The following is a 27,586-nucleotide window of genomic DNA, read 5'->3' on the forward strand; positions in this document are numbered from 1 at the left end:
TCTGGCGGGAGATCTGGCCTCCGTGGTCTTGGGGCTGGCCGGACCGGAGAGTGTGGGGGGGCTTTACCGTCTTCTTGGCATCTTTCATTGGTCCCCGCCTGAGATCTATGAGGGGCATGGTCTATTGGTTGTGAAGGTCCATTAATTTGGTTGTTATACTGTGCCTGGAGTGGAATAGCCATAAGTGGCTGCAAAGGGGGGGGCAGATGGCGCACTCTGGGGGGGGGCTTTGTTGGCAATTATTGGAGCTCCTACTTTGGAAGGGTCCCCTGCGGAAAGATGAGTTCCCACTAGCTTAGTTTGCTTACTGACTAAGGTGTTCAGGGTAGTAAGAGATGTTTCTAATAAAGTGAGCCTAATCTCAACTTTTTTCAAGCTGTCGCTAATGGGCTGCAGGAGGGAGCGGAATAGAAATTCGATACTCCCTATGGATGTGAGTGGAGGGTTTTTGTTCGATGTGTTAGCCTCTGGATCCTTGTTAGTAACAGCTATAGTGGGACTTTGAGCCTTAGAAGGTGGAATGGTAGGCACGATCTCGTTAACCTTCCCCAGTAGGAGTGGGTTAGTGTGTTTCTTGCCGAAATCAAGATGAGATAGTTTAGATTTCCCCCGTCCCCCTATTGACTTCCTAGTGCGTTTACTAGGCGGAGGCCTATGCAGCTCCACCACAACATTTGGTTTTGGCTTACTCTTCTTAGCTATTTGCATAGGGGGAGTTTGGGTTACCAGGTTAACGGGGGTAACGGATAATATTGGAGGAGTTGGGTCTGCATACTTTCCGGGCACCCTCCCTGGGGTGCAGGGAATTTCCCTAAGTAAAAGGGGAAAGTCCTCAAGGGTCGGGGGATTTAAGCTGTTAGGGGGCGTACCTTCCTCTTGGGAGATAGGGTAGGGGATAATCTCAGTCAAGGGTCTGTTTTTCATGGATTCTATGGAGCGCCTAAGCTCCGCCCTACGTTTCTCTAGTGAGCTTTCTTTGCCCGCATCTCCCTTAGCAGATTTAAAATAATTGTCCAAAGTCCCTGTACTGGAGGCCCCCTCCCTTGATGGAGTTTCACGTGGTGATGGCGAGGGCATTACCTTGTTCGTATTGGAGACTGGGATTAAGGGAGTGGGCCTGGCCCGGCCTCCTTCGGCCCCGGACGGCCACAGACGGTCCCGCCCTTGTCCCGGGCTTCTCCCGGCGCCCTCCCGCGCGCTCCCGCGCCGCGGGGAGAAGCTGCACCTGATATGGGGGGAGGGTGCTTATGGGGCGTGGCCAGCAGGGAGAGCGTCCAGGTGCAGGAAATGATGGCAGCACAGGGACTCCTGGGCAATGGAGTCCCTGATCCTCACCTGGCGCTCGCAGCCCTGCTCCCCGAGATTCAAGCAGCTCCCCTGTCAGCAAGCAGCAACGGTGCGCCCAAGCACACGGGCGAAGCGGGACCCGCGGAGCGGGTACCGCGAGGTATAGCAGCAAAACAAACAGTCCCAGCAGAAAAAACCTCGCAGGACAGAGCTCGCACTCACAGGTCAGTCAATGTCTCCCAAAGAGCAAGGGGCGAGGAGGCTCTTTTCAGCTGTGCTTAGGGGGCGTGGCCAGCAGGGAGAGCGTCCAGGTGCAGGAAATGATGGCAGCACAGGGACTCCTGGGCAATGGAGTCCCTGATCCTCACCTGGCGCTCGCAGCCCTGCTCCCCGAGATTCAGGCAGCTCCCCTGTCAGCAAGCAGCAACGGTGCGCCCAAGCACACGGGCGAAGCGGGACCCGCGGAGCGGGTACCGCGAGGTATAGCAGCAAAACAAACAGTCCCAGCAGAAAGGACCTCGCAGGACAGAGCTCGCGCTCACAGGTCAGTCAATGTCTCAATAGATTTCTCAAATTGACATACGTTGCAAACATCTCTTAATTTAGAGTTTTCCGATAAGCAAATATGAGATTCAGCTGGCTACTGCCTAATACCTCTTCATGATTATGATGTTCTCCTGCTCAGTGTCTCTGTATGGACATTTTGCAGCCTTGGCATGTGCTCTGCTGAAATATCTACCTTGTACTTCAGACCCTGCGCCAGAGATTTTGAGCCTTAAGCAATAACAGAATACATCTATTGTCTCCTTGTTTGCAAATATAGTATATTGTTCTATTGTCCATTCTAATCAACACTTGAGAAGCCATAACATGGCTAAGGGCTAATGTCACTGCCCTTAGTTATAGGAGAATTATAAGAAAATTTAATTCTGACTGAGACAGTTTCCTGCTCACATGAAGATGTCTTAGATGGCCTGCACATCCGAGCAGGGTGGCACATCCATTGTCAGAAAAAATGGATATGATAAGCCTACATTTGACCTGCTAATACGTTCTTCTGGTCCACCCACCACTGAAGTGACCTTCTCATCACATTTGTTACCCTGATGTGTGGACCCATTTCTACCTTCCAGATACAGTTGCAAATTTAGTTGTCTTTAGATTGGTTGCATTATTAGGAAAGTACTGTAAAATGAATAGTCTTCATCAGGACATGCAGCCCAGCAAAGCCTTCATTTCCCTCAATGTCACCACGCCTATGATTGGAAGTGATATGCCAAAACCTTTCAGTTGCTGGTGAATAATTTAGCCCCTTTAACTAAATCAGCCTGTGGTGTCTCCCAGGGATGTTTCTTGGCCCCTTTCTTATTTCTCATTATTATACACAGGGTCTGGAGAACTATCTTGTCCATAGAGGGAAAGATATGCGTCAAATAGGGAAATTAGCAATACCAGTCCTCCTAATGCAGACAATGCTGTCCTTGTAGGAAGAACAACGAATGGACCGCAAAACCTGCTGGATAGTTGTATTTAGTTTATGGGCGATTTAGAGCTAAAGGTAAACTTTGCAAAATCATTCACCATTGCAAGTAGCCCGCCCAACCAAGACTAAAACTAAAGTTCATTTGAATGGGGTGGAGGGACAAGATTGAAAGGTAAGACATTTCAATTACCTAGGAATCCCTTTTGATGGGAACCTCTAATTAATTTAAGATGCAAGCAATTTTATAGAGTGATTAATACCGTCTTTAAATTTGTATCAAGGCTTTGTCACAAAACCAGTTAGGGAACTCAGACCTATTTATAGAAGTAGATGTGTCACAGTTGGGCTGTATTGGGGGGGAGTTTGGGGCCGAATAAATACTGAATCCCTCCAGAGAGCCGAGAATAGTTTATATGTAGGCTGCTCTGAGTCCCCCAGAGTAGATGAGTTACCTAGAGTATGCTATAGGCGTGGCTCTTTTGACCTTGTGGCAAAAGATCTGGCAGACACCTAATACAGGGTTTTCAAGGCTAATGCTTAGGGATTGTTTAGCGTTCGATAATACTGGTGAAATCCACAACTTTTTCATCTGTAACTGAAGCAGACTTTTACTACAATGGGTGTGCCGAGCTATTTTGGTAACCAGAGTCCCTAGAGTCGGTCCCAAAAGAAACTTTGAAAAATCTTTATTTCAATCACAGTTTAAAGATGGGTAATATAAAGGCATAGTCTATGCCGACGGTTGTCACACATGCAGTCCTCAGTATTTTTTTGGTTTAGAACACTAACTTTGAGACACAATTCCAATTACAGATTTTATCTTATCTATTTCAGATTAGGTATTATGCATTTTTGTTTGCTTACCCTCTACAGGGCACGTGCAGGCATAGTTACAAGGGGATTGCGCCACCGGATCATCAATTTTTCTGATGTTCCATTGGCGCAATGTTCTGCTCCATATTTACAATGTGGCGTTAAGCCAACTTTGTGTGGCTTAACGCCTCTTTGTAAATATGGTACCCTCTCACGCAGATATGTGCGAGAAAGGGGCATGCAGTGGAAATTGCTGTGAGTGTTCCACTGCAACACCCATTGCTCTTTGACTCTGCCCCAGATTTACAAAGATCTCTTGGTTCACCGACGAACTCAAGAACTCCAAGAAAAACTGCCGCACCCTCGAGAAAGCCTGGCGCAACAACCAAACCACAGACAACATGACTGCCCTCAAGCACGCCACCCGCAAACACCACCAGCTGATCCGCACCACCAAGAAGACAGCATTAAAAGAACGACTGGACAACAACGCCAACAACAGCAAGGAACTCTTCAGCATCGTCAAAGAGCTCTTCAACCCCAGCGCCGGGAACAACGACATCACTCCCTCGTAAGACCTCTGCGACTCTCTCGCCTCGTTCTTCCACCGCAAGATCGCCGAAATACACAACAACTTCGGCGCAACAACCACCGAACCTACGACCCCTACCACCACCCTCTGCGCCTGGACCCCGGTCAGCACTGAAGACACCACCCGCACGATGAACACCATCCACTCCGGATCCCCAACCGACCCTTGCCCCCACCACGTCTTCAACAAGGCCGACTCCATCATCGCACCCCATTTCCGGGACATCATCAACGCCTCCTTCAACACCGCCACCTTCCCGGAAAGCTGGAAGCACGCCGAGCTCAGCGCCCTCCTGAAGAAACCAACAGCGGACCCCACCGACCTCAAGAACTTCCGCCCCATCTTGCTCCTCCCTTTTCCTGCCAAAGTCATCAAGAAGACCATCAACAGACAGCTTGTCGCCTTCCTCGAGATAAACGGATCCCTCGACCACTCGCAATCCGGCTTCCGCGCCAACCACAGCACCGAGACAGCCCTCATCGCAGCCACTGACGACATCAGATCCCGGCTCGACAACGAGGAAACAGCGGGCCTCATCCTCCTGGATCTATCCGCAGCGTTCGACACTGTCTGCCACTGCACCCTAGTGCAACGCCTCAGCAACATTGGAATCCAAGAGAAGGCACTGTAGTGGATCATCTCGTTCCTCGCCGGAAGAACCCAGAGAGTCCGCCTTCCCCCGTTCAGATCCAAGGTCACCAAAGTCATCTGCGGCGTACCACAGGGATCATCACTCAGCCCCACCCTCTTCAATGTCTACATGAGCCCCCTCGCAGCCATTGCGAGCAAACACAACCTCAACATCATCTCCTACGCCAATGACACACAGCTGATCCTCTCCCTCACCAACGACCCAGCCACCGCCAGAGCCAGCCTACACGAAGGAATGAAAGACGTCGCCGAGTGGATGAAGAACAGCCGCCTGAAACTGAACTCAGACAAGACAGAAGTTCTCATCCTAGGATCATCTCCCTCCGCCTGGGATGACTCCTGGTGGCCCCCTGCCCTGGGCACCACTCCCAAGCCAATGGACCACGCACGTAACCTGGGCTTCATCCTGGATTCCTCCCTCTCGATGACCAGACAAGTCAACGCCGTCTCATCATCGTGCTTCAACACCCTGCGCATGCTCCGAAAGATCTTCCGATGGATCCCCACCGAAACCAGGAAGACGGTCACCCAGGCGCTCGTCACCAGCCGACTGGACTACGGAAACACCCTCTACGCCGGAACCACAGCCAAACTTCAGAAAAGACTCCAACGCATCCAGAACGCCTCCGCACGACTCGTCCTTGACATCCCCCGACACAGCCACATCTCCGACCACCTGAGAGACCTGCACTGGCTCCCCGTCAGCAAGAGGATCATGTTCAGACTCCTCACCCACGCACACAAGGCTCTCCACGGCCTGGGCCCCAAGTACCTCAACAACCGCCTGACCTTCTACACGCCCACCCGCCAGCTACGGTTGAATAGTCTCGCCGCCGTTCCACGCATCCGCAGAGCGACAGCCGGTGGAAGATCCTTCTCCTACCTTGCAGCCAAGTCATGGAACTCCTTCCCCATCCACCTCCGGCTAACCCAGGACCATCTCTCCTTCAGGAAGCAACTCAAGACCTGGCTCTTCGAGCAGTAACGTACCCCTCCCCACCCCAGCGCCATGAGACCCTTCCGGGTGAGTAGCTCGCTATACAAGTGTCATGATTGATTGATTGATTGATTGATTGATCTGTAAATCTGAGGCAGTGCTAAAATCTAACACCATTTAAAAGCAGGAGTTAGATTGACGCAACATATTGACAATACTTTTATTTCTCCTCATTTTTATTCTTTCTAGGTATATAGTAAGAGCAAATCACCTTTAAAGATTGTTTATGTCCTGGAAGGAGTCCCTTCCTGCACATAAACAATAATTCCCTGCGACACAAACATCCTTGCACCTAGTGCAAGGGTGCCTGTGTTGCAGGAAATCATCCCTGCAATGCAGGCACCCTTGCACTATGGCACACAGGTGTTTGTGTTGGCGCTAGGCCGCATTTTTTAGTGGAAGCGTAAGGAAAAACACAGTGGTGCACCATATTCTTGTACATCCAGAGCATCCCTGCGATTTTTTTAATTACTCAGCTCTGCGCACCAGATTTGCTGTCAACACTGCGCTGCGTCATTTCATTGTAAATGTACCCCTTGCTTTCCAAACCTTTCTACCTGTTCATGCCACTATTATTTGCAACAAAGCACTATTCACTTAATGCCTTTTTACACATTTATAGTATCCCTCACAGGCACTTTTTGGCCCTGTGCTTATGAGCTGCCAATAATAGGCAACACTATATTGCTTTGCTGTTTTCCCAACAATTAGGGTCTCCTGAGACTTGTTAAGCTGTATTAAAGTACATCAGAGAAGCCCTGAATATTAGGAAAACGGTATGGCACATCAATTCTCTTGTAAATTGGACTAGTATTGAAATGTTGTATTTATGTACCTTGGTTGGTGATTAATATGTATTGGACATTACAGCCTATGCTGTTGTTTTATGTGTTTGTGTTTTATCTAAGACCCTAACAGGCTTTGCACCCCTGCTGATGTATGATTTATCTTGATTTTAAATGTTCTATATTTTTGTGCTTTAATGGTTTTTGCCAAACAAAGGAATTTTGAACTGAACTGAATAAGAATGCATGCATGGGAGACAATAGACTTTACTTGGTGGACTGCAACTAACTGCAAGTAACGTTGCCACTTAATAATAGGAGACCTCTTTCAGGCGGATTTGTGTTATTTGGAAGGGTGAAGAACACTTAAGATATTCCACCTACATAAGATTTGCAATACTATAGGCTATGCAAGGCAACCAAATATTTTCAAGGTCTGGAATCTGAACTGATGGCTACTTATTCTTCCGACTGGACTGCTAGAGATATGGGCGAGCCCCTTCCAGTAGCCACTATGACGGCCAGTGCGTAGACTACTCGCCGAACTACTTGTGCATTTGAGAAAGAGAGAATGGAAGGAAAAAGCCAAAGGCAAAAAATGTTCTGCAAGGGGTTGGACTAAAGACCCCAGAGGAACAGGTAAAAGGATAAAGACCAAAACTTGAAGAAGAAGGCAGAAGCAGTGAGTGCATAATTGGGGAAGGAAGGAATGGAGCTATGAATGCGATGCCTTGCGAAGCACTAACAAATACTGGTCATTGCTTTAAATATCCAGAGAGGAAGCTATAGCCCACAATCCCTCCTGGTGGATATCTTAGATTGAGATAGCTGGGGTAGAGAAGCCTGCCCTATCCACAATCTTGGATCTGTCAAAAGACAAGTAAGGCTCTGCCTAGGTGCTTCCTGGGAGGGCTGTTGTGCAAAAGGAAGGCAACATTGAGGGATGCCATGAGAGTTCTAGATGAAGGGTGTCAGAATCCAAACTAACTCTAACCACTGAAAGCGGGGCTGCACTTAGACGCAGTAGCCATGCTAAAGCAAATCTCCCATAAGGCACAAACGCCACCGATCAGACCGCCGGGATCCATACAAGCACAAACAGGGAACAATCAGTGCCGCTGTTCTCAACTACTTCTGACCTGTATGACAAATATACCTGGAGTAAATACTCAGTACAGTCAATAACAGCAAACGCACTAACAAGTTACGAGAATATGAGTATTAATATTAGGGTAGTCTCTATTTTGTTTAGGGCAATAAGATCAGTTATATCCAAAAAAGTGCAAAGGTCAAGAGCAAGATGGGAAACTGACTTTGGGGGGGACTTGACAGTCGCTGAATGAGGGGAAAGCCTGTAAGCTGCAAGCAAAAATTGCAAGTAATTTCAGGTTCAAGCTGGCACAATGCCATGTGTTCTATATGTCACACCGGTGTTGCCACTTGAACTAAATAACACTAAGAGCTAAGATTGACGTAAGTGTGGAGAATTAAGAGCTACGCGTATCCACTTGTTATAGGGGTGTAGCAGGATAAGTGAATACTGGGATCAAGTATTTGCCAAGTCTGAAGAGGAATCAGGTGTCAAAATCAGTAACAACCCCTGGATGTGTGTTGCTGAGGATCAATCCCTTTCAAATGTAACTCAAAACCACCAACAAACCAATGTTCTTCATTTTGGTGATAGAAGACCAGTGTAGCACCATCTGTTGAATGGGTCTAGAGCCTATGTCGATCCGCGAATGAAGACGTGGCAAAGACCAATGGTCTAGGGTGGAAGAGTTTAGACTGGAGTGTGTGAGAAAATATGACAAGGTGGAGGATGGTATAGTAAACAGGATGGCAATAATGCAAATATTGACACATGCTAACAATGATAGGCCACCCTGAAAGAAAGGAGAAGGAAATACAGAATGATTAGGGTTATGCATACAAGTCTATAGGTGGATATCCACATAAGGGGATGCCAGATGAGACATGGAACAAAAAAAGTGACTCCTAGAAATGTGAAGAAATTGCTATTCATACTGACCTAAAGGTCTTGGTTTTCTTTTGTGTTAAAAGAAAGGAAAAGTATGGAAATATGAAGGTTTTCAATAAAATACATTTAAAAAAAGAACTCTGCAGGCTCATCCTAGATGTAGTTTGACCAGAGGGGCGCTTGGCACCAGGAAATCACTTTCCAGCAATGGTCCATTTTTTTACTTGTCAGTGTAGTTGGGTGCATTATTGCAAATGAATCAACTGGAGCAAACCAACACCTTCAACTCCCAGAATGCCCTGAATTGTTATAAAAAAGTCCTGCATTGTCAAGTTCGTTGCTTGGTAACCCTCCATCATGTGGCTTTGATCACAACAGTTTGTTGGCAGAGAGACTGAGTGACAGCAATATCTTGGATTAAGTTACTGTCACAGCCACATGCTTACCGTTTCTAAGCGTTGTACATAACAGACCTCATCATCAACCAATTTAACTTCAGTCAATCTTTTGAAGGCAGAAGACGCTTTTTGGGCACTTATGACCTGTAAGTCACAACTGGTGTCAAAAGCCAGCACTCAGCGAGCACTCATCAAAGAGTCCTTTCTTTTGCACACCATGTAAAACTTTATAAATATATAAATACGCAAACAACTCACCCAGGCTAGGGTTTTAGGTCGAGCCAGCAGCCCCGCCTACTCTCCGCCCATATTTGTCATTGGCTTTGTGTCATTGTCTTTCATAAAGGCTGGCTTCCGATTGATTATGAGGCTTGTTAGTCCCTCCTTAGTACCGTCTTGTCTCCATTTGTTACCGCCCATAAGGACTGGACCTTTTACTTGGCTTGTTACACAGTCGGATTTATCAAGTGGGTGAGCACTATTTTGATAATAGACACTGATGGGGACAATGGCGGCCGCTTTTTTGTGTATGCATGCTGAGCGAGGTGCCCGCTTTAGGGAGGCCGCGCTCTGTTGACCTTCTTTTTTAAAGCTTTGATGTTGAGCACGGTGCCCGCTTCAGGGACAGCGTGCTCTATTTAAAAAAAAAAATGCATTTAATACTGAGCACGGCACCTGCTTCAGGGACACTATCTCTCACTTTCATTATTTTTTTTGGGTAACTTTAGTAATGAGCATGGCGCCCGCTTCAGGGACACCGCGCTTTCTTTTTTTTTTACTTTAACAATCAGTGCGGCGCCCGCTTCACAGACACCACGCTCTACAAATAATAGGTGTTGCTTTTGCGATGGTTTGAGCTGATGGTATTGTAAATGACAATGCCTTTTAATTTTTTATAAAAAGCATTGCCATTTACAGTGCCAATGACTCGAAGACTTGCGATTTCAAGACATGTTGCATTGTAAAGGCCTGTTATCTTTGCAAGTTCCAGAATGCAAAAACAGAGTAAACCAGATGAGCAACTTCAGTAAGGACCTTGCATACTTGAGAACAGGGATGTATTAGGAGTGCATAATATGACCAGAGCTATTTGGCAAGGCACTGTATGTGAGTCGGATCACATGTGCCAATATCTAGTCCATATCTTGTGTGACAAGGCATCCCCATTACTAAGCTGTATGCTGACCCAAGTTGTGTTGTGGAATCCTTTCACAAGCCATAAGGTGGATGCCATGGCCAAACAACTTCTTTCACAATCCTATGTGCCAGTTTTTACTGTTCAAGGGGGGACATTATTCCCCTCTGCTGTAGAGATTAAAGATGTTGAATGTCTCATTTGCTGTACTTAAACTTATGTGTGAGTAGCAGACCCATTCTTGGTTCTCCACTGCGTTTCATTCTTAGCGGTAGTTTATGAGCCTCGAACGTGAGGGTCTAGGGAGAAGTTTAAGTTTCAGGCAGACCTCGATGGAAGTCAGGGTTGGAGTTGGCACCAACATTTTTCTGGTTCTTGTTCTTGTGGACAGTGAGGGCGGTAGGGTCTTCCACAGCTTGAGGGTGGAGTTAGTCAGATTGTTGACGCACAGGTGAAGTCCAGCGGTCCGGTGATCAGCCTTGTTTCTCAGTAGCATTTGAGGCTACCTACGAACTGGCAAGTAGCAGTAGTCTGAGAGTCTCTGACTCTGTGCCCTAAAAACGTAATATTTTGCCTTCGCTTAGTAAGTTGCAGTTCTTTGGGAGAAAGAGTACAGTTTAGCGCCAGCCAAGAATCCAAGACCTGGGAGGCACCTCTTAGGAGGCTAGGACTCGATTTCACGGACTACACCAGCAGAGGCTGGGGCAAGTCCAGTGCAAACTTGTCAGCTGGACACTGTGCTGGATTTATTAGCTTTTGTGTCCTTGAAGCTTAACAGGAGGCTAGCCAAATAGTCCTTGGAGTTCAGTCACTGGTCCTTGGCACAGGTGGGAGCAGATCCAGCCGTCGGGTCTCTTGCCACGGGTTCAATAGCAGGATCAGCCCTTCTCCTTCTGAAGTTCTGCCTTGGTTCAGCAAGCGTAGTCTTCCTTGGTAAAACGGGCAGAGCAGCACTTGCAGCTTGTGTGAGATACATGGGCAGGCACTGATGTGTCACAGGATGCAACACCTCCCCTTTAACTGAATACGAGGTTACATCACATCAAGACTTCACCTGTCTGTCAACAATGAGACTAACTCCACCCTCAGTTTTCTAGAAAAACAAACATTTGAGGTGAGCAGATTTAGAGAGTTGGTGGTGCTTTCTAGTGATCCATATAAAGGAGTCGCTCTCTACCTAAAACGTGGAAACTTCCCGAAGTTCCCCAATTCTTTTTAATATAATTTATGTGGCCTTCTAAACCTGAAAAGGCATTTTTTGATTTGCCTTCCTTTATATATATATTTTAAATATATGTAATTTTGGAGCATGCATAATTTCCTTGAAGGTGTCCTGATGCTAAGTCATTTATGAAAAGCAGGCCCACAAAAGATGCACATGGACCTTTGGGAAACATAAGAGAGAGGAAATTTGGGCTACGAAAAGCCATGTTTTAAGTGCTTTCCAGAAGGTCAGGAGGGAGGGGATTGAACGAACATGAGATGGAAGAGAATTCCATGTCTGGCTGCAGCAGCAGAGAAGGCACGACCACCTGCACGAGACCAAGAGATACAAGGGACTGCCAAAAAGATGGCAGAGGAAAAACAAAGTAGGTCCACAGTGCAATGCAGTCTAATCTGTATGAAAGCCTTAAGTACCAGACATAAAGATTTGAAGAGAATTATTTTTGAAATAGGAAGCCAGGGTAGTGAATTGAGAAAAGAGGATGGGCGAGCAAGGAAGTTGAAAATTAAGCAAGCAGCTGCATTATGAATCTGCTGTTTGATTTATAGCGGACAACTAAAGAAGAGAGATTTCCTGTAGTCTAGACAACTGAGAATAGTAGCTTGAATAGCCAAACCACAAGAGTTGAAAGGAGGAATTTTTCAAAGTAATTTTATATGTAAGAAACAAGTGGATGGGTGCTTGTTGCCTTGTGAAGAAAGAAAGATCCAGGTCAAAGGAGACATTGTGATTTCAGACTGAGGACAGGGAGGGTTGTCAAGTTTGCAAGGTCGAAAATCAGCAGGCAGCCTCTTAACAGGCGTTGGCGACCAAGTTGCACATGGCTATCAAAGAGTAGGCCACATAATGGGTTCTACTTTGAAGAGATCAATAGCTATGAATTCTTTGCCGGAAGACAAAAAGTTTACCAGTTTTTGATTAACTGACGGACACTGAAGAAACTCACTTTGCTTGCTTGCCTACTGGGAGACTTCCATTCTGACCTTCCTCAACAAATATTTAATTTTAGCCCGTCTTTAGCTAAAAAAAAATGCAAAACCCAAAAGTGAAAAATGCCGAAAAGGACAAACACTAGCTCGTTTCCATAAACCACTAAATTCTCCAAAAACTTCTAATTGAGGAAAGAGATCCCATTCATTGGTTGGGACCACTAGTCCAGTTCTAGTTGGGTTGAGTGGTCTTTTGGCACTAGCAGGGCCGGAGAATACACTGTATACTGCTGTATTACTTTTGTTATGCCACATGCCAATAATATGCCATCTATTACATCACCCTCACCCTTGCAGGTTAAGTATAGGTAGAGGTGGGAGTAGTAATTATATGCCTACACCTTGTGCGATAGCGGTAGGCAACCAGATATTATTTTAGACTGATAAAACCAACTTCAAGATAGCATAATGCAGCCTGCTACACACAGACGCTACACTGCCTCCAACCCATGCTGCCATGTTTCTGTCCCAAGCCTGTGTGTTTCTGTGTGCTTCTGTTTCCTCCAGCTCTGCTGGGGGAGTTTTATATACATTCCTCACTCTTTTCTGTGAACTGTGAATGTGTGACGAACACTCCTTCACCCTTTTACCCCTAAGCAGGCATGAAGGGCTGCCGGCCTTCCCCTCACCTCCTTCCGCTCCAGCATGGCTTGGTGGATGACGTTGGCCTCCTTCCTCTTGTCCAGCAGCCGGATGTACGGTGACAGCGCCTCCTCGTCGTTTTCTGGAAACTTCCTGAGGGAACGAGAAACAGCCTCGGTTAATAGGGCACTTTTATTGTTCTACCTCTCCAGAGAGGTAGAATTCATCCTTGCAAGGCATAGCTGACTGACTTGTGAGGATCTTGGCCAGGTTTAACTTCACTGACAAATATCTTTACACACCAAAGTACTGGAGTATTGCAAGTTAGTAACTCCCCCAGCAGATGCCAAGAATGGATTTCAAGTAGGGGTAGGCGGAATTTGCGTAGTCGCGGTACGCAAAGCTCAAGGAAAGGGTAAAAAATCTCAGCGAGCATGGAAAAGTTCCGCGAACACGCAGAATTGCTTGTTCCGCCCGTTTGCGATGCTTTTTTCCTGTTCGTGAGCGCTTTTTGCATGCTCGGGGAGCAATATCTTGCAAACACGCATTTTGAAAGCGGGAACAAGCAAAAAATTCTGCGTAGCCGCAGATCACGGAATTTTGGCAATTCCGCGTTCTCCGCGTAACGCGAAATTACCCAAATTCCGTGAAGGGAACGGATTTTACCCCCCAGGTGGCTGGAGATAATTCTCTTAACACTTTCAATCACAGCATTTCCAAACAAATTTGATAACACCAGTACATTTCTAGGGTGTGCTATTGCTGAAAACACAGTAACCTGCTGCCTACATTAGTAGGGCTGGCAAGTAAAGGGGCTGGGCTACAGGGTAATCAGGACTTGGAGGCAGCCCTGACAGGCTGGTACTTCTGAAAAGCCAGCAAGCTGGGCCAGAGTCGGTCGGTCCCATAAGCCTGGCCTAATGTTCACCTCTCTTCTTGCATCTTTCACTTCCGCTCTCATCTCTCCTCTTGCATCTTTCACTTTCGCTCTCAGCTCTCCTCTTGCAACTTTCACTTCCGCTCTCACCTCTCCTCTTGCATCTTTCACTTTCGCACTATCCTCTGCTCTTGCATATTTCATTTACCCTCTCACCTCTCCTCTTGCAACTTTCACTTCCGCTCTATCCTCCGCTCTTGCAACTTTCACTTACGCTTTCACCTCTGCTCTTGCAACTTTCACTTCCGCTCTATCCTCTGCTCTTGCAACTTTCATTTACGCTCTCACCTCTCCTCTTGCAACTTTCACTTCCGCTCTATCCTCTACTCTTGCAACTTTCATTTACGCTCTCACCTCTCCTCTTGCAACTTTCACTTCCTCTCTATCCTCTGCTCTTGCAACTTTCACTTACGCTTTCACCTCTCCTCTTGCAACTTTCCTTTCCCTTCCCATCTCGCCTCTGCTCTTGCAGTTCCTTACCCCATGTGGGGACCCAAGAGGAGCAAGATGATAGCCAGTCTCCCCAGGGTGACTTCGGGCAAGTAGCACAGGCCACAAGACAGAGGGTAGGGATAGGCTGTGAGAGGGAGGGGCGGAGTCAAGTGTGAAAGGCATATAGGTATGAAGTTAGTGAGGCCAGAAAGCAGGGATCCATTAACAACGGGGAGGCAGGGAATGTTGAGGCCCACCCAACCACCCTTTAATTGTCTATTGGGTAGAGGGTAAGGCTGGTGTTTTTTGGTAGAAAGAATGGTACTTAGTAGTTTTTGACCACGGTAAGGCTGGCTGTGTCATAAGCAGAGGCTGTACTTTTTGGGGGGATGGAGAGTCTGGTGCAGGCGTATCCATCCCTTGGGGGGAGGGGAGAGGAAGAGTATGTTTTGGGGTTTTAAAACAACACTAGTAGAGGTCACCGGGGATGATTGCCGGAGAGTGGATGAGAGGGCTTGCAGAATGGAATTAAAAGGCCCTGAATGGAGGCAGAAACTAAAGAGGTAGAAGAGTATGGGGGTTTAGTTGATGCAGTAGTCACAAATTGGGAATTTAAGGGAGAGGGGGTGATAGGGATTTAATGTATTAGTGTGGTTCGGTGTTATAATGTATTGTGTAATGTGATAAGCGATTTTGCAAACCTGTCTTAATAAAGTGGACTTCTTTGCTAATAAAGTTGTGGTAAGTGGTGACACTGCATGATCATTCTCTATTCCCTCTTACCCCTCTTGAAGCTTTCTCTTCCACTCTCACCTTTCCTGATGTAGTTTATCCACATCTCTCAGTTCTCCTCATCCACCTTTTCATGCCGCTCTCCCTCCAGATGCTCCCTCTAACCTCGCCTCTACCTTGGTATCTCCTTCATTCTGTTCTCTGCCTACACCTATATTCTTCCCCACACCTCCTTCTCCTGCTCAGGTTCTTCTCTCCTAATGCTGCTGTCATCTGTCTTCACAAAACTCGCCCCTCTTCCACCTACCCCTCATCCTTCAGCACTCCCTTCCATCTCCTCTTACCTACTACAGCTTCACTTCTCCCTCTCCTTTCCAAGCGCAGCGTTCTCTCCTTGTATAACAGCAGCTATCCTCCTCCTATCTCTCCTCCTGTAGTTCCCATTCTCCCTCTCTCTCCCACTGCAGGTCTGCTAAACTCTCACCTCTCCACCTGCAATTCCTTTCCCTTTGGTGAGTCTACTCTTGCCAGTCTCCTTTCAACTTCCCTTCTCCTATGAGTTTCCTTTATCAGATCGCAATCCCCCGTCAGTTTGTCTGCCCTCTAACGTGTTCCCTGAAAGCCCCCCTCCATTTGAGGGGCAGGATAGTGGCGTAGAATTGTGGTTATGTTACGTTATGCTAATTTAACTTATAGTGCACGCGAATCAACGCGAATCGCTGCTGCCTCCCAAACCATTGTTCCTTGCTGGACTGCAATAATCATCACCTCTCTCCAGCAGGGATCGATCCCGGACCCCTTGAAAGCCGGCCACGTCCTCCCTATTTTGAAAAAACTATCGCTGGATCCTGCCTCCCCAGACAATTTCAGACCTATCTCCAATATCCTCTGTTAGCCAAAGTGTTAGAGAAGTGTGTACAACAGCAACTAAGTCAGCACACCAAAAAATTCCACCTACTTGATGACTTTCAATCTGGATTCAGACAGGGGCACAGCACGGAAACTACTATGCTCCACATCATGGACGACACCCTCCAAGCCCTTGACCAAGGCAAAACCTGCCTTCTAATCCTCTTAGATCTATCCTCCGCCTTCGATATGGTCAACCATGAAAAACCACTTGAACGCCTTAAACTCAGGATGGGTCTGGATGGTATAGGTCCTTCCTCCATAACCGATCTCAGAGATTCCTCATTAACGGCAACTTATCAGCTCCCACCCCGGTCACAGTTGGAGTCCCCCAAGGTTCAACCCTGTCACCCACCCTCTTTAATATTTACTTAGAGCTACTCACTGAAGTTCTTCGTACCGCCAACATCTCCTACCATATGTACTCGGACGACACCCAAATATACATCAATATTGCATCACTCGAGGAGATCCTTGTCCTGAACGACACCCTGAAACTAACTGTCTTATGGCTAACCGCTAACCAACTGAAACTCAATGCAAAGAAAACGGAATTTCTCCTGATCTCCCCCTCAAAAGCCAACCTGGAGATTCAGATGTGGATCAAGGCCATCACAGTCTTAAACTGCCCACCGACCATTGTGGACTGCCAAATCTTTGAGCATATTCCTCGACTGTAACTTCAACATGCAAGACCACATTAACTCAATGGCTAAGTCAGCCAGATTCCACCTGAGCTACCTGTGGAAGCTGAAACATTTCATCGATGCTCCTGACTTAAAATGGCAGTCCAAGCACTAGTGATCTCTAGACTGGAATATGGATGTTCCACCCTCACAGGATTACCCAAGATCTCCTTGGCACCTCTAAAAGCCTGTCTCAATGCGGCCGCCAGACTACTCACACGCACTAGGAAATTCGACCACATCTCTACACATATGAAAGCACTAAACAGGCTCCCTCTGGAGGTCAGAATACAGCTGAAACTGGCATGCATTACACACAAGGCCCTCTACACAAACTCCCTTGCTTATCTGGCACAGAAACTTGTGATATCTGGAGGAAGCAGGAACTCCCGGTCCGCTTGAAACCTCCTGCTCCAACCTGCCTGTTTTCAGAAAAAAGAATCTACAATAGGGTGTTCTCCGGAGCAGCACCAAGAGTTGGAACTCTTTCCCTCCTGACATCAGAAAATTTCCTTCTCTGCCACGCTTCAAGAAGGAGGCCAAAACTTTCCTCATGGGTAAATTCCTGGTCTAAGACCTGCTCTCATCCACCACAGTGTGCCTGCTGAATCTAAAACTATTGCTTCTTCCTCAGATCACCAACTCACCCCGCCAAGAAATTGGGGGGCTTCTGTTTTTACTGATCCTAATTATAACTGTAACCATACATTTGTGTCCCCTTTTGTCTCTATGTTCTCAGCACCCCTACCCCGTGCCAACCTTTGTATATTTTTGTACTTCAGGTTGTTTGTTTGTTTACCTCTGTAAACCGTGTAAAGCGCTCTGATACCCTCACAGGTCAAGTTTGCGCTCTATAAAACATTAATATAAATAAATAAATAATAGTATCTCAATGCATACAACTTATGAGCAGAGAAGCAGACGGATTAGGCCTGAAAATAACGCTGTTTTTTGCTAAAGTTAAGATCATCTGCGCTTAGGCACATATAAAGAGGAAGCTTGTCCCACAAAAAGGGAGCCAAGTAAGAAAAAGAGCTGAGATACAGGCCGGCTGGCTTTACTTACTCTAGCAGCTTTAGGATCCTTTGCCCATACTGGGTCTGAAAGTACTCGGTCAGCTGCGTCTGGGTGTTCATCTCTCCAACCGTGGCCATTGCAGCACTGGTCTCACTTCTCAGGTGCTCCTTCCGTCTGCATACAGGGTAAGAAACAAGACATTAGTGTATGTGGTTTGCATCTGCGATGAATGCAGTGGTGGCTCCACCGCTATGGCGGAGGAGTGTCGCCCCACTGCTTTTAAGCAGTGTGAAGTGGAAGCATAAAATGATATAACTTCAAGTTATCATTTTATACTTTGAGCTGCTTTGAGGGCAGGTGGGTGGGCGTAGTTGTGCTGAGTTCGGAGCAGGGCAAGGGAGGAATGGTTTGCCCACTCCTAAGTGCACAATGACAGTTTGGTTGGCCCTCTTGGGCTGCCCAAACCAGTCATGCACTCTTTCCCCATTCTCCCTACAGATTGCATTACAGCCTACATGAAGAACATGCCCAGGCCCCCATTCCCTGGTTGAGTGTCGAACCAAGACGCTCAAAACCAATCACAACGTTGCATTACAGCATTGTGATTGGTCAGGGGAGCCTGGGTGCCTACCAATTACAACGCTGCAGCGTTGTGATTGGTCAGTGGGACCTGGCTGTGCTTCCGACCTGGACGGAAAGGAGCAGGAAATGAAACGCGGGAAATGGCCCAAAGGTAAGTTTATTTTAATGTATTTTTTTTATAATATGTATGACACACCCCCTCAGATCCCCCCGCCCGCCCTGCCACCCACGAGCCATGCCAGGCGCCACTGGATGAATGGGGTGCAGGTTCCCAATGTGTACGGTTTGAAGTATCTTGAGCGTAGATTTGGGGGCATGACTTGTGTATGAAACTTTATGAATACACTTTTTAGGGGCTAGTGTCAGTTAAGAGTCATGATTATTTTATGAAGGTATATGTTACCTATGTATTTTATGTGTTTTAAATAGGTTAGCCTGTTTGTATGGAAGAGGCTGTACATTTGGGTGCTGAGAGGATAGCGTGGTTTGTGACTAGGGTTGCCACCTTTCACAGAGAAAAATAACGACCAATGTTCCCATTTTAATATTCTGAAAAGGCCCGAAAATGATTCTTAAGTAGAACTTTAGATGAAATCACCTTTATTCATTCCTACCATGCCCTTTCTAAGTTTGTTTCATCTAATTAATCAGCCGGGAGTCGATAGAGCAGCTCTAGAATACATTTTAAAGTATTTTCTTCTAACATTTACTGTTTAAAGTATGTTACTGATAAGGGGATGTAATACTGGCTTGAGATGATTTTTAGGTCGAAGCCTACCAAACAGCTACAGCTAAAGATATCTTGGAGACATTCTGAAAGCTTCCCTGGGAATGTATTCTGCCGGTGGGTTACCATTGGCTTTGTGGTTTGTAACTCACATCTAATGGCTTTCTATTTGCTAGCTTTACTTGTTTTAGGCTGTCTACCTTTAATTCGTCCCTCCCAAGGAGCAAAACCTTTTCACACTACCTCTCCTTGTATTCTACCATGAGCACTCCTTTCTGTACACAGGCCTGCAAATCATGTTCTTATCTTGTCTCATTTGGTGTGCATTCAAAGACAGAGGTCAAATACCAGGCACTGTCTTCAGAAGGAGCTTGGTGTTTCCTTTTCTTTTGCTGACTTCAACGTGAGAGGATTTATGTGACAATCTTGCTGGATGCTGAAGGTAGAAAAGGTTTTTTTTCTGCCACACAACACATTTAAATAAACTCTGCAGGTATTGCAGAATATATCAGAATTAGGAAAGCACAAATGAAGCAATTTTTTTGTTAATTCTGAAGTGTGATGGTGACTAATACTTTAATACGATCAAAACAAATAAGTACACAAGGTGATGCAATTTTCACACATTGTTTGTGCACTATATAGTTTTATTAGCAAAACTGTATGTCTGTGCAAATGTAAAGGTCAATTCAATTGGCAATGTATTGTCTGTAATGACAGTGTGCTACCACACCATGCATACTCCCCACTACACCACTACACTCTACTCTGCACCACTCCACTCCACTGAATTCTGCTCTGCACCACTCCACTTTACACCATTTCACACCACTGCACTCTGCTCCCCTCTGCACCACTCCACGCTACGCCACTGCCCTCTACTCCTCTCTTCTCTACTCTGCACCACTCTACTCTATGCCACTCTACTCTACACTACTGCACTCTTCGCCACTGCACTCTACATCACTCCAGTCTGTCACTCCACTATACTCTGCACAACTTCACTCTCCGCCACTCCACTGTACGCTGTTCTGCAACACTGCACTCTATGCCAATACACTCTACGCCAATGGACTCTACTCTGTACCACTCAACTCTCCGCCCCTGCACTCTATGCCAACCCACAGTATGCCACTCTAATCTCATCTGCACCATTCCACTCTATGCCACTGCACTCTACACCACTTTACTCTATACCATTACACTCTATGCCACTCTACTCCACACTAATGCACTCTACCCGGCACCACTTCCCTCTACACCACTTCACTGTACTCTGAAACAATCAGCTCTATGCCACTACACTCTACGCCACTCAACTCTTTTCTACGCCATTCTACTGTATGCCACTGCACTCTACGCCATTCTACTCTAAACCACTGCACACTACATCACTATACTCTACGACCAGTGCACTTTGCTCTACACCACTGTACTCTATGCCATTTCTCTCTACTCCACTCTACTCCATGCCACTGTACTCTATGTTAATGCACAATGCCACACTACACAACTCCACTTTATAACACTCTACTATGCAACACTGCACTCACCGCCATTGAACCCTACGGAACTCTATGCCGCTCTACTCTGCATCACTGCACTCTACACCACTGCACTCTGCAGCATTGCACTCTACACCACTCCACTCTACACCACACTACACCACTATACACTATGCCACTCTACTCTACACCACTGTACTCTACGCCACTGCCCTCTATTGCCGCCCTACTCTGCACCACTCTACTCTATGCCACTGCACTCTATGCACCACTCAAATTGAAGCCACTGTATTCTATAACGCTGCATTGTATGCAGCTGAATTTTATGGCGCTGCACTCTATGCCACTGTGCTCTCCGGCACTACACTCTGCAACACTCTACAACAGTTTACTCTACTCTACACCACTCCACTGTACACCACTGCACTGCAGTTTGCACCACTCTACTTTACGCTACTGCACTCTACTCTGCACCACTCTACTCTATGCCACTCCATTTTATGACACTCTACACCACCGCATTCTACGACACTTTGTTCTGCAACACTGCGCTCTATGCCACTGAACTCTACGCTACTCTACTGTGTACTACTGCATTCTATGACAATGCACTCTACACCACTGCACTCTACAGCCCTCCACTCTACATCACTGCACTCTATGCTACTACACACTACAGTACTCTACTCTACTCTGCACTACTCAACTCTACACCACTCTACACCACAGCAGTCTATGCCACTCTACTCTGCACCACCGCACTCTACTTTACTCTGCACCCCTCCACTCTACATCACTACAATCTATGCCGCTACACTCTACTAAGCAACGCTACATCACTGCATTCTACAATGCTGTATTGTACGCCACTGAGTTCTATGCAGTTGCAAACTATGCCACTGCACTCTACGCCACTATATTCATGCACTTTACATCAGTTCACTCCACAACACCCTACACGACTCCACCCTATGTCACTTCAATATACGACACTCTATTGCACTCCACTCTACGACACTCTACTCCACTCTTCCCCATTTCACTCTAGGGCACTGTACACCACTCTACTCTACGCCACTAACTTTTAGCCATGCTGAACATCAGGCACACTACATGACAGCAACATGGCTTAAACACTTTGCAATGCTAGCTCTTGCATAGGCGAGAACTATTGGCTGTGCATTAAAATACCAATAATGCTGGTATAAACCGGCTAGGTGGTAACCCAATTTGTGACTGGGTTGTGTGGTTGTCGGTAAGAAGATTGTGTATGGTTATTTGGTTTGAGTGTGGCACCACTGTATGTGAGCATTGTAAGGTGACTTCGAATTGCATGTGAGGAGGGGAAGTGTACAAATGTAGCTGTGTAAGGATTGTGTATTAAAGTTGCCTGCTGGGGACTGTTATATATGTGCATGTTTGTGCGATAAAGAGTGGTTTGTGTGTTTCTGCATAAAGTTTGCAAGTGTTTGTCTTAGTCTGAATTAGTGAGTGGGGATATGTTTGGGTGTGTGAGTGAATGAGGGATGTCTGTACATTTCAATCTGCATGTGCACAAGCGCCAGGACACCCAAGGGTAATCGAGCGCTCTACAAGTACATATAACATAACAATACTGTTCGAGGGGGGGCACTTATTCAAATGAGAAATCCTGTACAGTGGTCTGGCACTTGTAAATGGTCGCCATTGAAATGAAGCGAAGGGGTCAGGCGAATAAAATAAATAAAGTTTATTTTAGTACCTATAACAAGGCCCACTGGTGCGGAGGACGAAAACACACCCGGCCGTCACCCGATGCCAACGTGCCTCTAAATACATTCTATGTGACATCCTGAATGCCATAGCCCACATTCCATTGCTGACAAATGCTTGACATAGCCCACATTCCATTGCTGACGTCAACCAAACCATCATACGACAGGGACTAGTTCCATTTTTTAACCGTGTGTATCTGTGTGCACGTGCGTTTGGTGATATTTATAAGTCACCAAAGGCTGTTACCCTGAGTGGAAAATATAACCAGAACAGAGTTACAAATAGAACTGCCATCAATCAAAGAAATACATAAATGTTTCAGATAAAATAGTAATCGAAAATGAAATCAAATGCCTGCCATCCCAGTAAGCAGTTGTGTGTGTATGCTTGTGTGCGTGAGGTGGTGGTGTGCGTGTCGGAGTAGGAGGCTTCTGTGTTTGTATGTCATTGTGCATGTTTGTGAGGAGTAGGAGAGTGAGGCGGTCATTATAGGGTGGGGTGTATGCAAGCGGGTGTTGTCTTTTGGTGTCTCTATAGGAATGTTGTACGTGGGATGGGTTGTCTACGGGAGTGCTGTGTGCGTTCTATGCTGTTCTTTAAAAAGTGTGCAGGCAAGGGGTATTTTTTAGGCCTAATATTTTTGTGTGGTATTGTGCGTAAAGGGGCGTTGTGTATGGGGCTGTAGGTTATGTGGGGGAGGCGTGTGCACGAGTTAGGGTGAGCTTTTAAGGCCAGTCTTTTCCTCGGCCTACATTTCTCACCTCTGTGAAAGTTTTTTCTCAGTTCACGCCTTCCCTGCTGAGTCTGGAGGGACCCCTCGTACGAAGAATTCTATCTTCTGGCAGAGAAGCTTCTTCCGGTGATGGGCTGACCTGTCCTCCCCCGGGCGCAGATGGCCTCTCCGCTGCTTGGGGTCACGCTCCCCTAGAAGGGGCAGCCACTCAAGGTTGGAACTCCATGTGGCGTGGCCGCTGCTCCTCCCAGCGCGGCGCAGCCTATTGTGAACGTCTCTGACGAAGACTCCTGATGTTTTAGCTTTCACGACCTCTTGTGCTCACCTGAGCGGGGAAGATGTCGCCTTGGTCCTTTCCGTTCACCCTCTGCTGAAAAGATGCAGAGGGGTCGCCTGGCAACCACGTTCCGAGCACCATTGTTCCGGCATCACAGCGTTCCATGCAATGACGTGAATATATTTAAAAGATAAGAAAAAAGTCTTGTTAGCGAACATGGCCAACTAAAACTGAAATATATTTGTGTAATAGAACTAGACGTAATGCCCATAAAAATATCCTTTATTAAATGTGAACATTTCAATGCATTTTATGTTAGGGCCAGGACTGCCTTTCTCCAGCGCGGAGTTAAAATTCAAACTGGGTAAATGTCACAAGACAATACGTGTCAATATGTGTACTACTGTTCACAGAGGCACTCTGGAGTACATTAGGTAGTACTCATGTAGTACTCTTGTACGTACTCCTGCATGCCTTTGTGAGTTGGCACCAGGGCATCTAACATGGGAAGAAAGTAGGAATATACAGGGAATATTTATGTACAGTAGAAAGGGCTATACTCTCTATGAGCTTTTGCTCATAGGAGGCTGTGAAAAGGTATACTGGAGTATGTAAGAGTGATAGAGCGCGCAGGTCACCCGGCTCAGAGTTTGCCAGATTTCACGCACTTGGGCCCATGACGTGATTACGTGATACAAATTTGCAAGTCGGGTGATTTTACACGCCACTATCAGTATTCTATGTGTGTTTTCTGTAACACTATTACCATAGCACCTGACTTACCACAGGTACTTATTCTTCCTGATGGATCAGGAGCTTTGAGAAGGGAAACATCATTTACCACGAAGGCATTACCACTACTAACGTTTACCACGTGACACTTACCACGCAAACGTCTTTACAACGAGGGTGCCTTCCACGACCGTCTTTACCACGTTCTGCGTGGGTTGGGGGAAGACGTGGTATTCCTTCCAGTCGTTCTGCGTGGGGTTGGGTGGCTGGGGGGGGGTTTCCCCCCCAAAAATAACAAGCAGGTTACTTAAAAAAAACGAACATAATTTTAGAAGAAAAAGGAAAGAGCCTTCCCCAAAGACGTGCCATGTACGTCAAAAAAGCAGTCCTTTTTTTATTTTGGTATACGTGTTTTGACGCTTGTTTCCATGGAGGATGGAAGTAAGGGCTCGTAGAGAAAGACGTGCAGGTAAGACGTTTCTACGCGTAGTAAAATCCTACGTTGTAAATACCAGCGTGGAAAAGCCACTTGCGATGTAAAATTCGCGTGGTAAAGCCATGCGTGGTAATTGAAATCGTGGTATAATCATATATTCCTTTGAGAACAGGAGATAACTTCTTCTAAAACACTTGGTTTATTCCCACAACATTAATATATACCTTTCTGAATGACCACAGACACCTGAGGCGTTTTAAAAACTTTATATAGAAATGTAAAACTTAAAGTGACAAGATTATGAGGCAAATGCTGATAAAAACATCAATAAGCAGAACCAAGAAAATGATATAACTGTGAATGAGGGATAACACCATTTAGGGCAAAGGAATTTTCTAAAGGGTACGGGTAACAGGGAACATGCTATTCAATTTGGGCTTAAACTAGGGACGACAAGGTTACACACAGTTAGTCAGTGAATTTCTATAGCCTATAAGTGATTCAACCCTAATCTTATACTATCTAGCTTAGTTCTCACACATTTATTATAATTCACCACACTTTCATTAAGCCAAAACAGTGTCAAATATGTCCTAAAGGAAAGGGGAAAAATTGGAACATGCTAATAAACAGTTTGCAAATGCATCAGTTGAGAGATCAGGAAGAAAATCATGGGCATAGAGGCTTTATTAAGAGTAGGAAGGAATAGGACAGAAGACGGACACCCACAGGTATATTTACCTAAGACGGGAATGAGGACTAACCCTGGCCACGGGTCACTTCGGGAAAGGACGAGGACAAGGACCCTCAAGGATTTAGGATGCCAGTAGGTGAGCAGGTACAGCTCACGGAAAAAACCAGGACAGGATACCCCTCAGGTTTGGGTCAGGACTGGGCTCACCAAAGGGCACGACCAACCCCTACAGCTCCGGACGCAACACCTGCGTTACCCCCTCACTGCACGGAATACGCCAATAACCCCGATTGGGTTCTCGAATCCCCCAGCAAAGTGCTTCGCCAGCACTTAAGACTATTTCCACCCCTTGGAGTTTTGTGGAAAATTCTGACAGAGCGCTCCGCAGCTCTCTGTATCAATCACCTATAGAGTCTTGGGTCGGTGACAGGTCTGCTATTCGGACAAGTCGGACAATTTTCCCTAACTAACTAGGCTAGTTATACCCTTCTTGGGTTCCCAGACCACCCACAAATGTTGCAAGTGACAGGGTCCCAACTTATGATTGGTCAGGAGAGGTGATTAGGTCACTATTACCTCCTAAATTCTACGTTCCCACAATGAATATTTAATTTTTCACACCCACCCCTTACATTCGTGTTCCCAGGCATAGGAGTATGGAAAAACAATGGTTGCATACAGTAGACAGAAACAATGTAACAAAATTTAGGTAGATAGCAGCATCTTCTCCCATGACCTAGGTAGGTTCCCAGGCGCATCTTGCTTCAGACGCCAGCTGGCTTGGTTCTGCTTCTGCGCAGTGTGGGGTTTTCCCTCATCACGTGACAGGGTCGGAACGGGTTTCAATATGGAGTTGGTTCCCTCACCCAGGCCCATGGATACGTGGTACATGAAAAGTAAGCGAAAACAAATTAATAACACAGAAAAACAGAATACACTGTACACCATGATAATCTACTCTGCACCCCTTACTTCATAATAACTATAGCGTTTAGTGATTATGCGAGAAATAGATGGAAATGCAAAGCAGCTTGTGCAAGCAGGTCGCATGGTTAAAAATAAGCGGCCATGTCAGCTACAATGCGCATGAGCGAACTTCTCCCTCCAAATCTGCGAGTGCGTTACATCACATGGGTATGACCGACGCATGCGCAGACTGAATTTCTGCGAAGCGGCTATTCTGTAATATGCAAGCGGTGTTACAGTTAGTAAACACATAGGCAAGCATCTCTAGGACACCCGCGTGTACGGAAAAAGGGTAATATTAGTGACAAACAGGTTTGTTTAATACTATTACAGGTTAACGAGGTTCATGAGAAGAGCAAGTCGCTTTATGTGCGAATTCTCACTCCATCAATCCCCTCTTTGATGATATTTACTATCATCACTATAAATGGAAACAGATGCCAACTTCAATTTTCTCACATCTCACTCATTTCTATCTCAACAAATTTATTGTTAATTCGTTTTTCAGCAGCTTTATTGGGATGGGAATCTTTAGCCCTTTTATAGATATGGTTCCTTAATTCCTCTAATTCGAGTTCATCCACATTCCGTTTCACTCCCCTCCTATTTACAGTGTACTTCTTTCTACATTTTTGGCATTTGCAGCAAATTATTATAATAAACACAATCAGACTTATTCCAGCTATTGGCATCAGTATCTTTCCTACTAGACTACGGCCTATGTTAGTGAACCAACTACCTACAGAAGAGAGACCATCAGTCAGTCTTTTCCAGGCACTATCAACCTCCAATGGTTTAAGTTCTTTTTCCAAATTAGTTATGTTTTGCACATATTTCTTAATTTCTACGCTTTTATCTGGAATGTAAGTGCAACAATGTTGCGCTTTCAGCATTCTACAGACCCCGCCCTCTTTTGCCAATAAGGTATCAAGAGCAAGGCGATTTTGTAAAACCATTGATCTGATCGCAACCATTTCAGTATTGACCAGCAGGAATCCAGCAGCAGTGTCAGTTGATAACCGATCCACTACTGTAGACAATTTGCAGATACGGTGAGTATTCAGAACTACCCCCATTCCAGGTATCACTAAAAATATCACCTATAATTTCTCCTACACGCACTAAGCCATTAGTGTCTTCATTGCTTCCAGCAGCGTTATTCACATGGTATATTTTCGGGAAGACAATGCCAAAGTAGCAGCTTCCATACCAGTGATCCGGCAATTTGAAATAAGCCTTATTTCCACATATATAATAAATTCCGGGAAACACAGGTTCTGACCCATTTTTGAAACCCCAACCTCCAATTACCTTGTAATTATGGTCGCATTCGCTGGAACCGATAAATACATTGTTATAGTAACTAGTCTGCTCTCTATGAAGACAGAGTTTCCCTTTTCGTTCAAAATCCAACAACAGTGCAGGACTTGCATCGCCATTTGAGGTGCCCTCCATGTTTTCAGCCCATTTAGGAGTTTTCTGTCTCTTATCATCGGCCTTTCTTTGGAAACTCTCCCTTCTCTTTTCTGCCATTTTCAAGAACATTTTCTC

The 27,586-nt window shown here is 46.0% G+C and overlaps 1 protein-coding gene across 1 annotated transcript in view; it reads right to left on the reverse strand.

Annotated features, from left to right (window-relative positions):
• Nucleotides 1–17,765, reverse strand: part of CCDC42 (coiled-coil domain containing 42) — a 146,642-nt gene extending 128,877 nt beyond the window's left edge. Inside the window, 2 exon segments of the mRNA XM_086928890.1 lie at nt 12,963–13,068; nt 17,677–17,765. Of these exon segments, the coding sequence (XP_086785016.1) occupies nt 12,963–13,068; nt 17,677–17,765 (195 nt within the window).
• Between the last annotated feature and the right edge of the window lie 9,821 nt (nt 17,766–27,586).

This window comes from Lissotriton vulgaris, chromosome 7 (assembly GCF_964263255.1).
Source record: "Lissotriton vulgaris chromosome 7, aLisVul1.2, whole genome shotgun sequence".
Taxonomy (NCBI): domain Eukaryota; kingdom Metazoa; phylum Chordata; class Amphibia; order Caudata; family Salamandridae; genus Lissotriton; species Lissotriton vulgaris.